This window comes from Lycium ferocissimum, chromosome 12 (assembly GCF_029784015.1).
Source record: "Lycium ferocissimum isolate CSIRO_LF1 chromosome 12, AGI_CSIRO_Lferr_CH_V1, whole genome shotgun sequence".
NCBI lineage: Eukaryota > Viridiplantae > Streptophyta > Magnoliopsida > Solanales > Solanaceae > Lycium > Lycium ferocissimum.
This window is the reverse complement of record NC_081353.1, coordinates 44,029,285-44,048,871: the sequence shown is the minus strand read 5'-3', so window position 1 is coordinate 44,048,871 and position 19,587 is coordinate 44,029,285. Positions and strand designations below refer to the sequence as shown.

At 36.2% G+C, this 19,587-nt stretch overlaps 3 protein-coding genes across 3 annotated transcripts; all 3 read left to right on the top strand.

The window, feature by feature from the left end:
• The first annotated feature begins 5,236 nt into the window (after window positions 1-5,236).
• LOC132040646 (purine permease 1-like) lies at window positions 5,237-7,048 on the top strand. Its single transcript, XM_059431303.1, has one exon. The coding sequence runs from the start codon at window positions 5,237-5,239 to the stop codon at window positions 5,927-5,929; it is 693 nt and encodes a 230-aa protein (XP_059287286.1). The 3' UTR covers window positions 5,930-7,048.
• A 5,733-nt stretch (window positions 7,049-12,781) lies between these two features.
• On the top strand, window positions 12,782-13,972 carry LOC132039351 (uncharacterized). The gene is made up of 3 exons (XM_059429848.1): window positions 12,782-13,247; window positions 13,345-13,643; window positions 13,742-13,972. The coding sequence occupies exons 1-3, from the start codon at window positions 12,782-12,784 to the stop codon at window positions 13,970-13,972; spliced, it is 996 nt and encodes a 331-aa protein (XP_059285831.1).
• Window positions 13,973-14,026: 54 nt separating this feature from the next.
• Window positions 14,027-15,216, top strand: LOC132039350 (uncharacterized). Its single transcript, XM_059429847.1, has 3 exons — window positions 14,027-14,115; window positions 14,214-14,566; window positions 14,705-15,216. Exons 1-3 carry the CDS (start codon window positions 14,027-14,029, stop codon window positions 15,214-15,216), a joined length of 954 nt encoding a protein of 317 aa, XP_059285830.1.
• The last annotated feature ends 4,371 nt before the right edge of the window (window positions 15,217-19,587 follow it).

Below are 19,587 nucleotides of genomic sequence, written 5' to 3'. Positions count from 1 at the left end.
GGTAGAATGCCCTATTTTAATCTCCCAACTCCTACCCATTACTCCCAAGACCCTAAAGTCAGTTTTCAAGAGAGTAAGAGGCAAAATTCATTCCATTCATTAGTGAAAGCATCTTGGAGGGTAAGTCTCCACCTTTATTTGTTCCTTTTCCTTTCTTCTTCAAGTTCCATGATTAGTTTAAGGTCCATCAATGCTGAGTGAAAACCCTCGAACCCTAGAATTAGTAAACCCTTAAATAATTGGTGGGTTATTGATTTTGTTATTTATTAATCATATAGATTATCACTTTCTAGGAAAGGAATTTGATTTCTTAAGGTTGAAATTGCATGTCGAGACTAGGTTTCTAATAAAAATGGAAGCTTTGTTCTAAAATGTATTGAAAAGGGTAAAATTGATTAGAAACCCATGAATTGAAGGCTAATGATTGTAGAGATAGAAGTTATGATAAATTCACCATTAAAGGATGGTTTCATCCATTAAAAAGGAGTAGAAGTAAGTAGGTCTTCTTCCCCAAATTATTGTTCTTGTTTAAATACATGGTTTGTTGCTTACTTAGCATCACATTGTTAGCCTTTTACCGTTATGAGGCGCTTCGAAAATAGGAAGACTCGTGTGGAGTAGTTCGTGGCTCATGTTATGCATTCGAGGTAGGTTATGGCTTACTTTAGTTAGACTTTGATTAGCGAAATGTATGTATTGTGTAGAATTGACGGGGAGAAAGCATGATTAGGTCTTCGGCCATGTTGTTTGGCTGGATATTAGCTAGGTTGGTATGACTTTTGATTTTGTGGGCTAGTCGCCATTACTTTATTTACTGAAATATGAGGTTTAGTTGTATTCATACTGTGGCGATTCAGGATGGATTTCTATTAGGTTGATTGTTGTTGATGGTGGTTTGTTTCCCTGTTGTTGTGATTAGACTTATTACCTAAATTATCGTGTTGTACTCAGTTCTCTCTTATTGTGACACGTATCATCGAAGAAAGGAAGGATAATGAGTTTAGACTTGAATGTTGATATAAACTTATGACAGTACATAGATGAAAACTTAGTATATGATTTACTGTTGATGATAATATATAGAAAAGTGGAGCTTCTTAGTGATACAAGACCTAGTTGTGAGGCGTACTTGGTAAATGAGGAAGTAAAGAGGGACATAGACTCTTATGTTGGTTGAGAGGGTTTGTATGATTCATTACATGGTTGAGTTGATCCAAGTCTTGAGATGACTTGTGGCTTTGTGACTTGTACCTTCACTGTGCTTTATTGGTTTGCATTGATTTACCATGTTTACACTCATTTATGCATTCATACACTCATACATGATGGAAATGGTTCGGAAACGATTCATGAAAGACTTGTGGCATGATGCCTTGTGTTTGACATTGATATTGCTAATAATACTAATGAACTGGAATGCGTTGAGACATACATTGTGATGTGAAATTAGTGAAGAAGTTAATATAATCTTCTTGTTGAACTTATGACACTATTTGATACATGGTACTTAATGAATTGATCATTGAGAGTGATGTGACAATGTTACTATGTATATATATATATATATATATATATATATATATATATATATATATATATATATATATATAAAGGCACATTTGTTGGGGGGTGAGGATATGACCTAGATATGAGCCGTGGTTTTAGGTTCGTTACGAAAATGAGGGATATATTGATATGGCCCGCGTCCCAATTTCGTTCCGGAGCGGAGGATTTATTACTCGGGTCCGAGGAGTATTCCGGAACGAGTGGTACATGGACACCATGGGTTCCCTGCAGGTCATGACTACTGAGCAATGACATCAGTTAGCATGTGTGTACAGTTCGAGTGATTGGCCATTGCATTGCATTGCATCGCACGTCATCATATTTTGCATTGTACATCATCACATTTGATTCTACATTATGATATGCTCGGTTAGTTCTAATTTTGGTATGGATGTTGAATGCTTATTGTGATATAACTATGATCATTGACTGAGTTAAGCTTTGGATTAGTGACTCTACCTAGGGTCGGAACTTGGACTTGTGATTATCAGGTGAGATTATTGAAACTTGACAGACTTGTGGTTTAGAAGCTTCATCTTAGGATGTGACTCTGTTATGGAATATTTTGTGACTTGGATTTAAGTATTAAGTGTCTATCTGTTTATCTTGTTGATTTTATACTTATATGCGTGAACTAATTTTAGTCAGCCTATGATGCTTTGACATAGCGTTTTACTGATACTACCTTGCTGCACCCTTTTTGAGTGCAGATTGTGTTCCAGAGATTTCATCCAGACTACATCTCTAGCTTGAAGCTAGTTCGCTCGATCAGATCCGAGTGTGAGCTTCTACCCATGCCATGCCACCTGAAGATCTCTTTTTCTAGATGTCTAATTTCATTCTAGACATTATTTGTTATTATATTTGAGATATACTTCATTCTTTAGACATTGTTAGTTAGATTCCTTGTACAATGACTTTCATATTTTGGGGGTGTAATAGTTAAGACTTCCGCACTTGTACTATTTATTATTTATGATTTGGTAGACTATTTCTTCATTCACGTGTTCATTGATTGTTTAAGTATAAATGATTTAAGAAGTTAAAATTGGCTAGTGATCAAAGGGTTAACGGGTAAGGGTTCATCTACTAGTGATAATAAAGTAGGTGCCCGCACGATCGGTAACTTGGGTCATGACAAAGTATATCTACTAAAACCATCCACAATAGTGACAAACATATGCCTTTTATCATAAGTAGGCTTCTTATAAGGTCACCATAAGTCTAGGTGAACTAGTTGGAAACAAACATCAGTTTTACTTTCACTAACAGGAAACTTCAACCTATGATGTTTTGCTAAGGGACATATTTCACAAAACTCTTGAACTTCAGCGATGTGATTCATTGCTCCTACAGAAGGATGGCCTAGTCTCATGTGCCAAAATTGTCCATCTTTATTATGAGAAACTAATGAGTTGCTTACTGTTGGTGACTTTATTTGACCAGAATCATGTAGAATGTACATTCCATCCCTTTCTCTACCAATCCCCATTACCTTGCCATTGAAGAGTCCCTGAAATACACAGAAATCAGGTAAAAAGAAAATTGCACAACACAGTTCCTTGGTGATTTTTGAGACTGACAACAGGTTGAACTTGAAGTCTGGCACATGCAACACATTTTGAATAGTGTAACCACCTAAAATCATAGTATTTCCTGCATGTGCTATATGTGACTTGTCACCATTTGGAATTTTCACTTTGCTACTTTGCCGTGCTCCTAGGCATCTAAGTGCAGTTAGAAGCTTCTTGCAAGGTGTAATGTGGTGTGATGTACCTGAGTCTACTATCTATTCATATGTTACAGAATTGGCTAAAAGAGAAGATATACATGCCATGTTTTCCACAAAGTTGGTAGGTGTAGACTCATCTAGCTTATGCAACACTTCCTGATATTGTTGTGGTGTGAATAATCCTCCACTTCCATGTTGTGATCCACTTGATTCAGCAGTAGTTGAATTGGCAAAGGGCTTTTCTTGAGATGCTTGCCCATTCTTCTTCTTGCTTTTGAAATTAGCAGGATAGCCAACAAGTCTATAACAATCTTGAGTTCTGTGTCCTTTATAACCACATTCTCCACATTGTTGTCCTGTCATTGGTCCTTGTATTGGTTTTCTTTATCTGTAACCTTGTGTTTTTCCTGCTAGCATAGTCAATGGCTCTCTATGTGCGTCAACCACTCGCAGAGATCTTTGACTCTCTTCTTGTGCAATTACTGCATATGTTTCATTCACAGTCCGCAGTTCCTTTTGCCAAAAGATTACTCCTTGTGTTACTATAACTCTCATTTACTCCCATAAGAAATTTTATTAACCTTTGATACTTGAGATGATCTGTGTATTGTTTGGATTCTTCACAAGTGGATGGCAAGGGAACCATCACATCCAACTCATCCCACAACTCCTTCATCTTAGTGTAATAACAAGTAACTGGATCATTGCCTTGTTTCAAATTGACAATTGTTGAACACAAATAATAAATCCTTGTAAGGTTAGATCTATCAAATCTATCTCTAAATTCCTCCCGATCTGTCTAGCACTAGCAGCATACATAATCCTGGGTATCAATTCACTAGATACAGTACTACCTATCCATGACAATACTATTGCATCACATTTTTCCCATAACTCTTCTAATTCACCTTTGTACTTACCTTTTATGCAATTTCCATTTATGAATCCAAGTTTACCTTTTCCTCTTAAAGCTAACTTTATTGATCTACTCCACAATGTATAATTTTCTAGTCCTTTAAGTGTTTTTGGAATCAAAACAAGTCCAGGAACATCAGATGGTTGTAGATACAAAGAATGATAGTGATCAATTGTGATTGTTGCTTCTCCTGCAATGTTTGAGCTTTCTTCAAGCTTTGAATTGTTGTTCTCCAATGGAGTTTTATTGATTCAGATAGTGATTGGATACTACCTGCTCTGATACCATATGAAATTATCAAGATCAGTTCATAAGATGAACTTGAAGTTCATACATAGTGAACTGAGATTGAGAGAATTAACTTGGAAGAGAAAAAATGATTTTTTTTTTTTGGCAAATAGAAAAGGGGAATTTTTGTTATTCATTCAATTGAGTTAGTTACAAATGAGTGGGATATATGTAGTGGTGAAGTGAGATGCCAACTGTACACAGCTGGCAACTCACCACACGTGAACATCACAACAAACTAACCGACTATAACTAACTTTTGAACTAATAGGTGCACTCCCTGATATACACTCAATATACTCGATATTCTTCGATATACTACTCGATATACATCATATTCCAACAGGAACTTTCCCTTAGCTTACGTTATCCTCTGTTTCTCTTACTCATCCATTTAGTCTTGTTTGTGCAATGTTCACTTCCTATTCCAAAGAACATAATACTTCTTTGTCTTTTTATTTTATGTTGTTTCAATTAAGGGGAAATAAACTAACATACTTGGACATATACAACAACAACCTGCCCAGTGTAATCCCACAATTTTTTACAAACTTGGACATATATTGTACCTTATTCACACTTCTTGACGAACTTGTGAATCATGACCAATATCCTACAATTGCACACTTTTTCCCCTTCTTATGATTTCTTCAGCGACCTCTTCACCTATATATACATGTAACTTCCCAAATGTTACAATACAATAAGCTCTAATATTTCTCTCTCTTGTTAATATGGAATCTCAAATTGCTAGTCCCACCATGAAAAAATTCCTCATCCTAATAAACTCTATTCTTCTCTTCACTAGCAATTGCGCTAGCCCTTTAATTATTCGCCTCTATTTCATCCGTGGTGGCTCAAGAATATGGTTATCATGTTGTTTAATAACCGCGGGCTTCCCTTTTACTCTATTCCTCGTCATAGCCTATTTCCATCGTCGAAAATCCAATGGACCAGACAGTACTAAGATACTGCTCATGACTCGTAAATTATTTATAGCCAGCTTAATTTCTGGCTTAGTCACTGGCATGGTTGCTTATTTCTACGCGTTTGGTTCAGCCAAATTACCCGTCTCCACATCCTCTCTCCTTACCTCAACTCAACTAGTTTTCACGGCGATTCTTGCTTTCCTAATTGTCAAGCAAAAATTCACATTATATTCGATTAATGCTGTGGTTTTATTAACTATTAGAGCTGGAATTTTATCTCTTGGAGCAAGTAGTGATAGGCCAAAAGGGTCATGTAAGGCATATATTATAGGGTTTATTATGACACTTCTTGCTGCATTATTTTATGGATTTGTGTTGGCATTCAATGAAATAAGTTTTAGGAAAACAAAGAAGGCTATTGCGTTTACATTGGTTTTGGAATTTCAGATGATGATGTGTTTCTTTGCTGCTGCTTTTGTGTCACGGGGATGCTTATAATAACAAGGATTTTCAGGTACGTACGGAAATCAATACTTTGACAATTTTGTTACTAGTCTAGGGACTGTTTTGACCACAAAGTACATGGGCAAAATAAAGTGCTAATGCTTTCAGGATTTAATCATAAAGGTTATCTCTTGCACTATCAATGAATTTATCACGTGATTGAACTAAATTACGAATAATATTTACCAAGAGATAAATATGCAACCAATATACCTAATCAGTAAGCAGATTGTATACGTAAACCCAGTATTACACCAATAGTGAATTGAACTCAAATTCTTTACTCCTTTTTTTCTTGACACTCTTTTGCTGGTCTAAACTCTAGTGACTAGAATTTGACAACAAAATACAAGGCCAAAACGAAGTGCTAGGGCTTTATTAGGAAGTTTCTTTTTTACATTTATTAGGAAGGTAAAAACGATTTCTTAAAATGATGATATTTTAATGAAGATGATAGATAGTCACTACAAGAGAACATGGAATTAGCTATGGAATTTGTCGGTAATCCCTAGCAAATCCGTCGCTAAATAGCTCCTCACTAATTGGATTTTCTTACAATCCGTCGCTAATTCCTTGTTTTACAGTAGTGAGTGTTGGGATTTTTAGATAATCCTAAAAGTGTACTATGAACCTATCGCACAAAACTGTATCAATGTGTTGAGTCTACTCTAAATGAATAAAATTGCTCTCTCCTTGATAAATAAACTAATTCACACAATACAACATACGGTATATCGATTAATTTTGTTAAGTCATTTTCACAATAGTGCTTTTCTCAAATCCTACTCGGCAGTTATCATATCATTCAGTCCATTAGGGCATCTAATTCCCCGTTGGGGCTTACTATTTCAACTTGTTGAGTCTACTCTCATCCAAATTCACTATTTTGTTGAGTAAAAATAGCATTGGCTTGCCACTTTCATCCTTGTAATTGAAAAAACATTCACACTTTGCAAAAAGTTGAAAATAATCACTTTTAGTGTGAAAATAAAATCTAGACAGAAGTATCCTTAATTAAAACACGAAAATCTCCAACATAGTATTTTGAAGTTCGAATAGTATTTTGAAGTTCGAACTTATACATTGAAAACTAAATTTTGCAAGAAAGTTACTTTTTTTTGGTTTGTAATAGAAAAGTCATTCTGGTTTTGCCATTTTACACACAAAATCAATTTTATTTGTTTTGTAACAAACAAGTTACTTTGTTTTTATGGAAAAGGCTCAAATATGCCATCCAACTATCAGAAATGGCTCATTTATGCCACTCATCAATAGTTTGGCTCATTTATGCCATCAAACTATAGGAAATGGCTCATTTATGCCATCGAACTATAGAAAATGGCTCATTTATGTCACTCATCAATAGTTTGACTCATTTATGCCATCGCCTATTATCAAAATGACTCATCGATGTCATATTTCATTAAAACTGGTTTTACAATACCATATATGACACGTGGCCTCCAACTAGATTATGGTTGTGGGTGGGTAAGGTGTATGGATCGGGTTTTTTATTAATTTGGTATTTAAAATTGGGCTGGTTTAATTAAACGACGTAGACCTCTAATTGGAGCCACGTGTCATATCTGGTATTATAAAATCGACGTCAATGAAAAATGGCACGAATGAGTCATTTTGGTAACGGGCGATTGCATAAATAAGTCTAACTGTTAATGAGTGGCATAAATGAGTCATTTCCTATAGTTCGATGGCATAAATGAGTCATTTCCTATAGTTCGATGGCACAAATGAGCCAAACTATTGACAAATGGCATAAATGAGCCATTTTCGATAGTTGGATGGCATATTTGAGCCTTTTCCGTTGTTTTTATTAGTAACTACACTTAATTACATTAAAAATGACTTGATATTGCAAGAAATTTGCAGGCAATTCCAAGGGAGGCAAAACAATTTGAGTTAGGTGAAGGCAAATATTACATGCTTATAGTATTGAGTGCCCTTATATGGCAAATTTTCTTTGTTGGAGCCACTGAAGTCACATGCTATTCCTCAGCATTACTCTCTGGAATTTATAGCTGCTTCACTATCTGTTACAGAAGTGTTAGCTGTTATTTTCTTTCATGAAAAATTTGGAGGTGAAAAGGGATTCTCACTTGCTCTCTCTCTTTGGGGATTTGTTTCTTATTTTTGTGGTGAGACCAAACAAACCAAGATGAAGAATGTTACTGCAGAAGCTGAGATGAGTACTCAATCCCCTCCAATATAACAAATAGGAGTATGTTGTATTAAGTATTATTGCTAGTTTACACAAAATCATTGTCATTTAGGGTTTGTTTGGTATGAAGGAAAATGTTTTCTTGGAAAACAAGTGGATTTCTTATTTTCTAGCGTTTGGTAAATAAGCAAAAAAAAATTATCTCAATATCATTTATAGATAATTTAGGAAAACAATATGATCAGGTCCCCTTTTATGTTGATAAAAAATTCTCTCTCTAACTAAGTGCTCTCCGTAGAATTCTGAAATACCGTTACTCTACAATGGCTAGTTTCTTTTCCAACGCGGTTGAGCTCCACGCGCCATCCCTATGGGGACACCAGAGCAACCAGAATCGGCGCCTAGGGAAGGAATAAACAAAGCTTGCACCTCAATAGAGGCTGCTGCAGATGAAATCCAAGAGAAATCGAACTATGCTAAGGCTATTCAAACTATTACCACTCAAAACCTAACCAAAAGCGATTTGGGAATCCGGCAATTAAGGAAAATTATACTAATCACAACGAAGCACTGGAAGCTCTTTTCAAGACCAATGAATTCTATGGTGATATGTGTTACACCTTGCAAAAATCCCCCGTACATGTACAGTGAATATGATAATAGAGGACATGTCGTATACAATGTTTTCACGAGTAGGAGAGAGTATTAGATGACCTTAATGCGATTTTAAAGGCATACGATGCAAGGATAGAAAGTTGATAAGGAAGGCGGGTCATACGTTGTGTATCGGATAAGAATTTTGAATAACGAGTCCACGATGGCATAATGATGTCTTAGAGAAGATTAATAATGCCCCTAATATTGATATTGAAGTGTTAAACAAGTTCCAAGAATGCTCCATAAGGATCGGAGATCAAACGAGACGACAAGAACGAAAATGGAATCACTGGGCATTATACGGTCCAATCTACGGGCCGTATAAATTATACCAGCCGTATAATTGGCCGTATAATTGGCCAAAGAAGGGACCAGCCACTGGACCAAATGTACGCCAGGACATACGGTCCGTATAAATAGTACGGACCGTATGTTGGTCCGTATGTTGTTGCCCGACCAGTTTTTAATACACTTATGGGATCATTTTCTCATTTCATTTTCTTCACTCATCTTTCACTCTCCAACCCAAGAACCCTCTAGAACATTCTCCAAACACTTCAAGCACAAGAAAACCAAGGAAATCAAGGATCAACAACATCAAATTCATGAACCGAGTGTATGAAACCCAGTAAAGTTTATCTTCCTCAAGGAAAATCAAAAGAGAGAAAATAGGGTTTTGGTGCTAGAAGGAAACTCCACTCAAGACTTGTTCTACCACCATCCAAGGTAAGTTTCATGATCTTTTCAAGTTGTTTAAGGTATTGGAAGGTTAAGATACCCGAATTATGAAAAGCATAGCAAATGGGTCATTCAAGAGTGAATAGTGTCATAATTGAAGGATAGTAGAATTGAATCATGAATGTTGGAGCGTTGTGATTATAAATATGTTATAAATGACATGTAGACTATGAGATAGGTATGAAGTATGCGAAATTATGATGGTGGGCTACAAACTATAAATGTGAGTTAATTGGAAGAAAATGGTGGATTTTGCTAAATGTACATAAATGGTGATTGTTGATTGTGATATTGTGAGTGGTATTGTGAATGTTGGGAGTTGATATAGAACATGGGAAAAGTAGTAGAAATAAAGGAAATGTTGCCCAATTTTTCCTAGAATTAACGACGCGTTATTGTAGTTGGTTAACTAATGTTAATTCGGATTCTTTCATGAAGGTAGCGACGTGATATCAAAGGAGAACAAGCGAGGGGTAGTTAGTTAAACGACAAAGGTATGTGAGGCTAGTCCCTTCTTTCCAAATGGCATGAATCCATAGTAGAAGCTCTTTTACTCTTCATGAGTTCATGTATTTCAGAAGCTAAAAGCCTAGATCCGTAATGTCTATATAAGATAAGAGATGTGATGTGATGATCTACTTATTGCCTACACTCACCTCATATGTTGATTCCTTCGAGGTGAGGCGGTTGCTTATAATTGCCCATAGTAAGATCGGGAGTTCACGACCTTCCGTCACCCCGATAGAACACAGTTAGTTGTGAGTCTCTTGCATGCATAACTTGATAAGTATAAGAGCATGATATGAGCATATTAAGAGCATGACAGAGCATATTACACCGTGCCTAGTTGGCCGGGCAGTCACCGCCAAGGCGGACAGCTATACGTTTACACCATGGCCAAATGGCATGGGCAGCACCACTAGTGGGCGGCATGAGATGGTACCCCGGACGCGGGAGGCCGGACGCGGGCTAATATTATTGATGATCACACCGTACCGATAAGGACGGGCAGTTGCATGACATGCATATATGAGAAGTACGAGTAAGACAGCATGCATCACTTCTTATATGATTGTCATCCAGATTCAGATGTTTCATATTGATGTTCGTATTATATTAACCCTGTCTTTCTTCTTTGTTTATGCCTCTCATACTCAGTACATTATTCGTCTTGACGTCCGTTTCTTGACGATTTGTGTTCATGCCCAGTGAGACGGGGAGGCCGAGCTTGACCCGGATCCATAGCACGACGGTGGTTGAAGGCACTCCATTGTTCGGAGGTGCCTATGACTAATCCTTTTGTTGTATATATATATATATATATATATTCATTTTGGGTACGACGGAGCCTTGTTCCGTCCATATGTAAGTATGTCGGTAGAGGCTCGTAGATACGCGAGTGTGGGTTAGATGGTCTCGTGAGATAACATTGTCTACGTATATATTACTTGTTTTGGCCGGAAGGCGTATGTATATAAAGCACTTATGTTCCTATATAAATCATGATTTCCTATAATTCATGCATTAGCGAGCAGAGAGCATCAATAGAGTAAAATGAAGAATAGAATAAGCGGTGCTCGTGGGTAGCCTCGGGTACCCGTCGCGGCCCCTAGCTGGGTCGTGACAATATGGCAGATGAATGTAAGTTCACACTTGTGGGAGAATTCATTAGAACCCGACCCCAAATCGAGAAATTAAGAGCCCGTTTTCCAGAAAAAGTCGCGATTAGAGGTAAGGTTACTATTGGAGTTTTTGATCATCGAATTGTCTTCTTAGATTTTTCAAATGGAATTGATTTCAAAACTGTGTGGTATAAACGATCAATTGAAATAGAGGGCCAAGTTATGTGGCTAGAGAAGTGGACACTGGATTTTAAGCCGGAGGAATATTCACTGATGGTCCCAGTTTGGGCACTATTGCCGGAATACCTTTCCATTTTCACATATGGAATTATGTAAAGCAAATAGTGGCACCTATTGGTAATGCTTTGATTATGGACGCAGCTACGGAAAACAGATCAAGGCCTAGTATGGCTAAGGTCAAAGTGGAGGTGAAGCTTACCAAAAAAAAACTTTCATTTTTATGGGATCTAAAGATGTCTCTTGTCCTAGAAAAGGCTTCTATCAGAGGATTGAGTATGAAAATGTGCCCAAGTTTTGTACCCATTGCAAAATATTGGGACATTCTATATTGCAATGTAGAAAGGTGGAGAGAAAAAAAAGTGGAGGAGAAGGAAAACATTGAATAGAGCAACCAAATCCAGGAAGATAGGAAAGATATCAAAGAAAATGAGGATGAGGAGATTACTAAAAATAGAGATGATGACAATGAGAATCAAAATAATGAGGGCAACAACAAGGACAAAATAAGAGACCAAGGAAAAGAGGTGGACAAAGAGCATAAGGGAACTAGTGATCTTTGTTGCTAAGGCAGATATCAAAATTGAGAAAAGAAGCAGGAAGATCAAAAGAGCAACAAAAAAAAGACCAAAGAACAAGAGCAATCAGCTCTCAAGGAAAAATTGGATAAAATAAGAAAGAAAAGGAAAAAGAAGATCCCTAAGAAGAAAACCAATGTCAAGATCAAGATTAGCAAGGAGAAGAGTAAAGAAGAAAAGGAAAAAGAAGTTGAAGAGCAAACCATTCAATCTGAGAGACAACCTGAATTGGAAAACAAGCAACAGATAAAAATAATACAAGAGGAATCTGATAACTTGCTGCATATTGATCCTGGAACTCAAAAGAACCTAGAAAGGGTGGAGATGGAACGAAATGAGGGAGAAAAGACTGAAGGAATAGGAGACAATACCAAGGAAATATCCATAAATTCTAATCAGTCTTACAGTTTACCATCTGCTTTTGAAAACCACCCTGGCATTAACTTAGTTGTGGACCTCAATGACAACATTGTAGACAATTACATTACTCAATAACTTATAGAAGAGACTGTTGAAGACAAATTGGGTGATGACAACAATAGACATCAGAGGGTTAAGAGACAGATGAGGCTCATCAAGATGAAAGTCAGGAAAAAAACCAACAATACAAAAAAGTGTGTGACAGAAATGGATTACCTCCAGGAAGGAGGGGAAGAAGCAAACAGAGAAAAAAGGGAAAAGCGACAACAAATTGAAAACTCTGTCCTGTAAAGGGGAGAGGAAAAAAACCAAAAATGTCTAAATGTTTTCTATGACAATCACACGAAACATAAAGGGGGTAAGATCCAAGAAGGCTATTCATAGACTCAAAAAATTGGTTAACAAATACAAAGTAGATATGGTTGCTATCTCAGAACCTATGGTGCACAAGAATAAAGTTGAAGGATGTAAAAGATTTTTGGGTTTCAACAACTGCATTACCAACTCTAATAGACAGATTTGGTGTTTTTCGAGGGATAGTTTCATTGTCTCTATCACTAAGAACCAAGATCAGTTGATTACCTTGAAAATTCAGAAAAATAATAATAGTCAAGATCTCTATGTGACTGTTGTTTATGCAAAGTGTACTGCTGTAGCAAGGGTTGATCTTTGGTGTAGCTTGGAAGATTTGAACAACAAAATTAACATTCCTTGGTGTATTGTGGGTGATTTCAATGTCATCCTTCACCCCGAAGAGAAGATTGGGGGCAGGCCACATAGAAATGCTAACAGTTTTGACTTTACAGAGTGTATGGACTCATGTGGCATGTCTGATATTGGTTATACAGGTTCGAACTATACTTGGTGTAATAATAGAAGACCAAGTAAGAGGATTTGAAAAAGATTAGACAAAGTTTTTACAAAATGAATCTTGGGCTCAAAAATACAATTGTAATACTGTTATGCACCTTTCTAGAGTAGGGTTAGATCACAGACCTATGCTTTTCAGGTGTGGCAATGGGAGTACTAATGGTAAGAAATATTTTAAGTTTTTAGATTTCTTGACTGATCAGGAGGATTTTAAAGATATTATAGCTGCTGAATGGATTATTAATGTAAATGGTAATCCTTTGTGGAGGCTTCAACAGAAGCTGAAAAATCTTGGTAGAAAACTTTCTCAATGGTCCAGAGATGAAATTGGTAATGTTCATGAGAACACTGATGAAAGGGAAGATAAGATGCAATTCTTAGAGGAGATTAACCTTAACAGTAGATCAAAGGTTTGTAGAGAAGAGTTGAACAAAGGGCATGCTGAGTATGTTTCCTGGCTTAACAGACAGGATAGTATTTTGAAACAAAAGTTAGGTGGTTTGAGAAGGGAGATAGTAATACCAAGTATTTCCACTATGTGATTAGAGAAAGAAGAAGAAAGCTGCAATTACATAGGATTAAAAACAAGAAAGGGAAGTGGATTACTGGAGATAATAAGATTGCTAGATGTGCTTTGAAACATTTTGAAAAGCTGTTCAACCTGAAGAACCCTAACATAGATCCCAGTATTATGGAGTGTATCCCTACTTGCATTTCTGATGAAATAACAACTTTATGATCAAATGCTCTAAGGAAGATGAGGTAAAAGATGTTGTCATGAATATGAGTACCAATGGTGTTCTTTGGAACTGATGGATTCTCTGGAAAATTCTACCATTATTGTGGGGATATTATAGAGAAAGATGTTGTAGAATTTGTTCAGTTTTTCTTCCTGAAAGGAAAACTGACCAAATTTTTTTCATATACCATTCTTATGTTTATCCTTAAGATAGAATGCCCCAATAATTCACAAAATTCAGGCCTATTAGTCTTAGCAACTTTACTAGCAAGATCATTACCAAGCTAATTTCTAGAAGACTGAATCCTATTCTACCTCTTATGATTTCTGAGAATCAAAGTGGGTTTTTGAAAGGTAGGATCATCACTGAGAACATCCAGTTAGCTCAAGAAATTGTGCAAAATGTCAAAAACAAGAACAAAGGAGGAAATGTGGTGATTAAGCTTGACATGGCAAAGGCTTATAACATAATGTCTTGGCCCTGTATCTATGCAGCATTAAGAAAATTTGATTTCTCTGAGGAAGTTACAAATCTTATTATGGGAATTGTCTCTAATGTATGGTATCCTATCATCAACAATGGCACAAGGAATGGTTTCTTGACTTCATCACAAGGCCTAAAACAGTGAGACCCTCTTTGCCCCTCTCTTTTTATTATTGGCACAGAAGTGTTACCTAGACTTCTTAACAATCTGATACATAGTGAACACTTTTTGCCCTTTTCTATGTTAGATACTGGTGCAGTTATTAACCATTTGTCTTATGCAGATAATATTGTAATTTTTTCAAGTGAAAATTCCAAGTCATTTAAAATGATCATGAAACAGATCCATTGGTACAATAAGAGCTCAGGAAAGAAGATGAACAAGGATAAGTGTTTTTTCCTTACAGCATCTGGCACTACTCCTAGCAGGATAAACAATATTAAAGAAGCTACTAGTTTTTTGGATAAACAATTTCCTTTTGAATATCTGGGATGCCCCGTATATATTGGTAGAAAAAGAGTAGAGTATTTTGAGAAGATGTTATCAAAAGTGATCAAACGACTTAGTGGATGGCAAAGCAATATGCTTTCTCATGGGGAAAGATTGTCTTTGTTTAAGAGTGTATTACAATCATTACCTATTTATACTCTAACTGCTTTAAGTCCTCCTAAAGGTACTATTTTATTAATGGAAAAGCATTTTGCAAAGTTCTTCTGGGGATCCAGTAATGACAAGAGAAACTATCATTGGTCCTCTTAGGAGAATTTATGTTTTCCAAAAGAGAAAGGTGGAGTGGGTATTAGAAAAATGGCAGACAATTGTGAAACTCTGAATATCAAAAAGTGGTGGAGATTTAGACGTCAAAATTCTTTGTGGGCTAGGTTCACTAAGGCTAAATACTATATAAGAGCTCATCCTGTCTCTAAAGTCTGGGTATCTGGTAATTCTCACATTTGGAAATCTTTGACAAAGATTAGATAAAAAGCTAAACCTTGTATGAAATGAAGTATTCAAAATGGACAATGCAGTTTTTGGTGGGATAACTGGAATGGATATGGGGCAATTGCTCAATACTGTCCTAACTATGTTCATTCTAGCAGAACCAAGGTTGGAATTTTCATCATAAACAATGAATGGGATATTCAGAGATTGAGTGCTATTGTTCCAGAGTGGCTGTGCCAACATATCAGTACCATCAAGATTGGATCTAATACTACGAATGACTATCTCATATGGAAACCAGCAGATGATGGAGTTTACAGCAACAAAAATGCTTGGAATGGCATCAGAGTTCACAGGCCTAAGGATCATTTGATTTTCAGAGCTTGGCACACCTTTTAAATTCTCTTTTCTTACTTGGAGACTCATTAAAAGTAAGCTACCTTTCATTAATAACTCTATTTGCAGGTTTGTAGATATGCCAGTGGATTGCTTATGTTGTATCAATGCTTAGCCAGAAACTATCCAACACTTCTTCTTTGAGAGTGATCCTGCAATGTTCCTATATAAGTACTCTGCATAACCTCTAGGAATCAAATCCCAGATCAAGCCTGCTAAAAGTTTTCTTCGTGATTAGTGGCAGACCAGAACAAAGAATGAAATGCACAAAATGTTGATAAAAAAAATACCAATTATCATTTGTTGGTTGATGTGGACAACAAGATGTGCTTACAAATATGGTGACCAAAGAAGATTTTAATTCAGAAGAATGCAACAACAAATACTATGGTATATTAAAGCAGTAACGGACAAAGCATTTCTTAAATTTAAATCGAATCTACAGTGGCATCAACTATGTGAAATTGTCGAAAAGCTTAAACCAAGAGCAAGTATCCAAAAGGTGATATGGGATATGCCATCAATTGGGAGGATCAAAATTAACCCTGATGAGAGCTATATTGAGCATTCAAACAAAGGCGGAATAGGAGGTATAGCAAGAGATAAAGGGGGAAATCTGATTTATGCTTTTGCAATTCCCGTCAAAGGTACAAATCAGAACATGATTGAACTTATAGCAATTAGACATACTAACAAATGGATTCAAGATAATGGTTATAGACATTGTTGTATTGAATCAGACTCTTTGATTGTAGTAGAAATGTTGAAAAACAAGACCACTAGCAATCTAATCATCAAAGAAATTGTGGAAGAAACAGTTCAAATGATTCAGCAACAAGAGATAACTATTAAGCATTGCTATAGAGAGGGGAACCAAGTTGCAGACTTCTTTGCTAAGCATGCTACTACTCTGGACAACCAACTTATCATCCAGAACTTACAACAAATGCCAAGAGGAGCCATGGGAGCTTATACTTTAGATCAAAGACAGATGCCTAGCATAAGGATTATATATGACAATGCTAACTTTTTTGTGAGCTAAACTGTGTAAATAACAATATATATTGGAGAATGTATAGCTAACTAGGTGTAACATTCTCTACTAACTAGATTGCTTTCAATCTGTGTATGTATATATGGGTATAGTCTAGCCCTCCCCTACTTTTGTGTTTGCATAAAATGATATACAACATCCCAAGACACTTATCCTGGAATTTTTTTTTTTAAAAAAAAAAAAATGAAAACAATATGAGTTGAGATGGGATGGGATGGGGATCGAGCAGGGGTTTGGGGTGGACGGGGTAGGATGACAAGGGGTGGGAGATGGGGGTGCGTGGGGAGGAGATAATGAACTTGAAATATTGTCACTTTTGAAACTTGCTTTGCCTACTTCCGTTAGGGAAGTCATGTTCCTCATTTTTAAGGAACTTGTTTTTCTAAAAAAAAAAAATACTTTCCAAATCATTCCAATTAACCAAACATGAGAAAATTAAAAAATATTTTGTTCCAAGCCAAACACACCCTTAATGTATAGCGTTTATGGATTATAAACTCTTAAAACAATAGAGCCATTATTGCTCATGATTCTCAGCCATTTCAATGGTGAGTACAGCTAAAAATGGTTGATTAACAAGCACACGCAAAGAAAATAGAGAATAAGAAAAATATGAACAGTTAATAAGAAAATGGAGCTAGAGATTATTTCACTAACCCCAGTTTTGCATTTTGAATCCATCAATCAGTACGTAGCAGAGACAAAATTTTCACAAAATAAATTTATCATTTATTATCATGGGATTACCTTTGGGTTTGCTATTGTTGTTGTTGTTGAATTATCATTTATTGTTGAATTTATCATTTATTATTATCCATAAAAATAACATTGCATATGCTCAGAAGGCCATAGGAAAATAAATTTTGTTGCTTGGGAGAGAGTACGTGTGCCTAAAAAGTTTGGTAGTTAAAACATTAAGGGATGCAAGTTATGGAACATAGCATCTATTTGGGAAATTGTTGTGACAATTAGCTACCAAAAAAAGATGTTTTATGGATCAAATGGGTGCATAAACAATCTCCACCCCAGGACTGCAGTTGGTACTGGAATAAATTGAATGGGTTAAAGGATAGTATGACGCATTGGTACAGAAGGGATAGTATGACGCATTGGTACAGAAGGGGGCACATATAAGTTAACTACTAGTGCCATTTATTCAGTGTCAAGTAGCTATATTGACATGTTGCGGGCAATGACAAGATTGAGAGAGGTAGAGTTGATTTGGAGTGTTGTGATGCTGCTTAGACAGAGGGTGATCTTATGGCTTGCTTACCACGATAGATTTCGTACAAAGGAGAGGATGGTGAGATTAAATATCTCTGTTGATGGTAACACTAACTGTTGTTTGTGTGATCTGGGAGATCCAGAATCACACCAGCACCTCTTTGTTGATTGTAGATGGATAACTGCTATTAGAACTGCAGTAGCTACTTGGTCTGCATTCTAATCCCTGCTAGGACTGCCAGAGGTTTTATGCATTGGATTAAGAGCAGACATTGGAGGCAATTGAGGACATAGCAGTTGCTATGCTTGGTGCCTTGATTTACTAGACCTGCAAGCAAGGAACTGGAAAATATTCAAGCAATTGAATGTAAATACTGAGTTTATAGGGACACAAATAGATAAGGAACTTAGAGAAAGACTTAGCATGTGTGCAGGATCTTGAAAAGCTAGAAACTGTCAAGTTATGATACATAGAACTAGTGAATCGGTCCGCACTTCGCGGAGTTATAAAAAATATTTAAATGTATTGAATACAACATGTGCACACACACAAACAAAAAAAACACACACTTAATTATTTGTATAGAGTTAAATAAAATAAAATAAAATATAAAGCTTTTTCCAATCACTACTAAAAAAACTGTCTTTTCCGACCTCAAAAAAGGGCAAATTCTGACCTCATGAGGTCGGTTTTGGGCAAAAACCGACCTCAGAATTAGGTCGGAAAAGAGTGGGTCGGAAATATTACCGACCTCATGAGGTCGCAAAAAATCGACCTCATGAGGTCAGTAATATTTTTTTAGTCGGCTATTAATTATATAAATTACCAACCTCGTGAGGTCAGTAAATTATATTAATAATATAATGATATTAGTTTACTGACCTCCTGGGCTCGGTAAGTAATATGAATATATATATATATATATATATATATATTGTTTTAGATTTACGTAGATCCGAGATTAGTATTTCTCAATTTTTGCAAAATATTTGCCGAAACCCGACCTCATGAGGTCAGTAATTTGCAATTTGTGGGAAATTTTTGCAGAAACCGACCTCATGAGGTCGGTAATTTGCCATATGCTGGATAATTTTGCAAAAAACCGACCTCATGAGGTCGGTAATTTGCGATTCACGGGTAAATTTTGCCCATAACCGACCTCATGAGGTCGGTATTCTGCAAAAAAAATGGTAGCACCTAGCTGTTATTCCAGCTGCCCCCCTGTCAAGATGAAAATAATTTTACTTTCAACTAAAACCAGCTCAAATAGCTGCCAACAATACACCAAACTACTATAAATACACAAAACAATAAGCTACTATTACAACACATATATTACAACCACTAATACACATCAAATTCAATTCGAAACTACTTCAAAGTTGAATAAAAACGTCAATCAAACATTCACAAGAGACATTAATTAAGCTACTTCAACCTTCGCAAACATCAAAACAACATTAAACTACTTCAACATTTGTAAACATCCACAAAACATTAAACTAGTCTACAC

Excerpts from the sequence above, each read along its gene's own strand:
- LOC132040646 (XM_059431303.1), top strand. The coding sequence starts at position 5,237 with ATGGAATCTCAAATTGCTAGTCCCACCATGAAAAAATTCCTCATCCTA.
- LOC132039351 (XM_059429848.1), top strand. The coding sequence starts at position 12,782 with ATGGTTGCTATCTCAGAACCTATGGTGCACAAGAATAAAGTTGAAGGA. Across the intron at positions 13,248-13,344 it reads GTGTAATAATAGAAGACCAA|GGTTAGATCACAGACCTATG; the intron begins GTAAGAGGATTT and ends TTTCTAGAGTAG. Across the intron at positions 13,644-13,741 it reads ACCTTAACAGTAGATCAAAG|GGAGATAGTAATACCAAGTA; the intron begins GTTTGTAGAGAA and ends TGGTTTGAGAAG.
- LOC132039350 (XM_059429847.1), top strand. The coding sequence starts at position 14,027 with ATGGTGTTCTTTGGAACTGATGGATTCTCTGGAAAATTCTACCATTAT. Across the intron at positions 14,116-14,213 it reads GATGTTGTAGAATTTGTTCA|GCCTATTAGTCTTAGCAACT; the intron begins GTTTTTCTTCCT and ends CACAAAATTCAG. Across the intron at positions 14,567-14,704 it reads CAACAATGGCACAAGGAATG|ATACTGGTGCAGTTATTAAC; the intron begins GTTTCTTGACTT and ends TTTCTATGTTAG.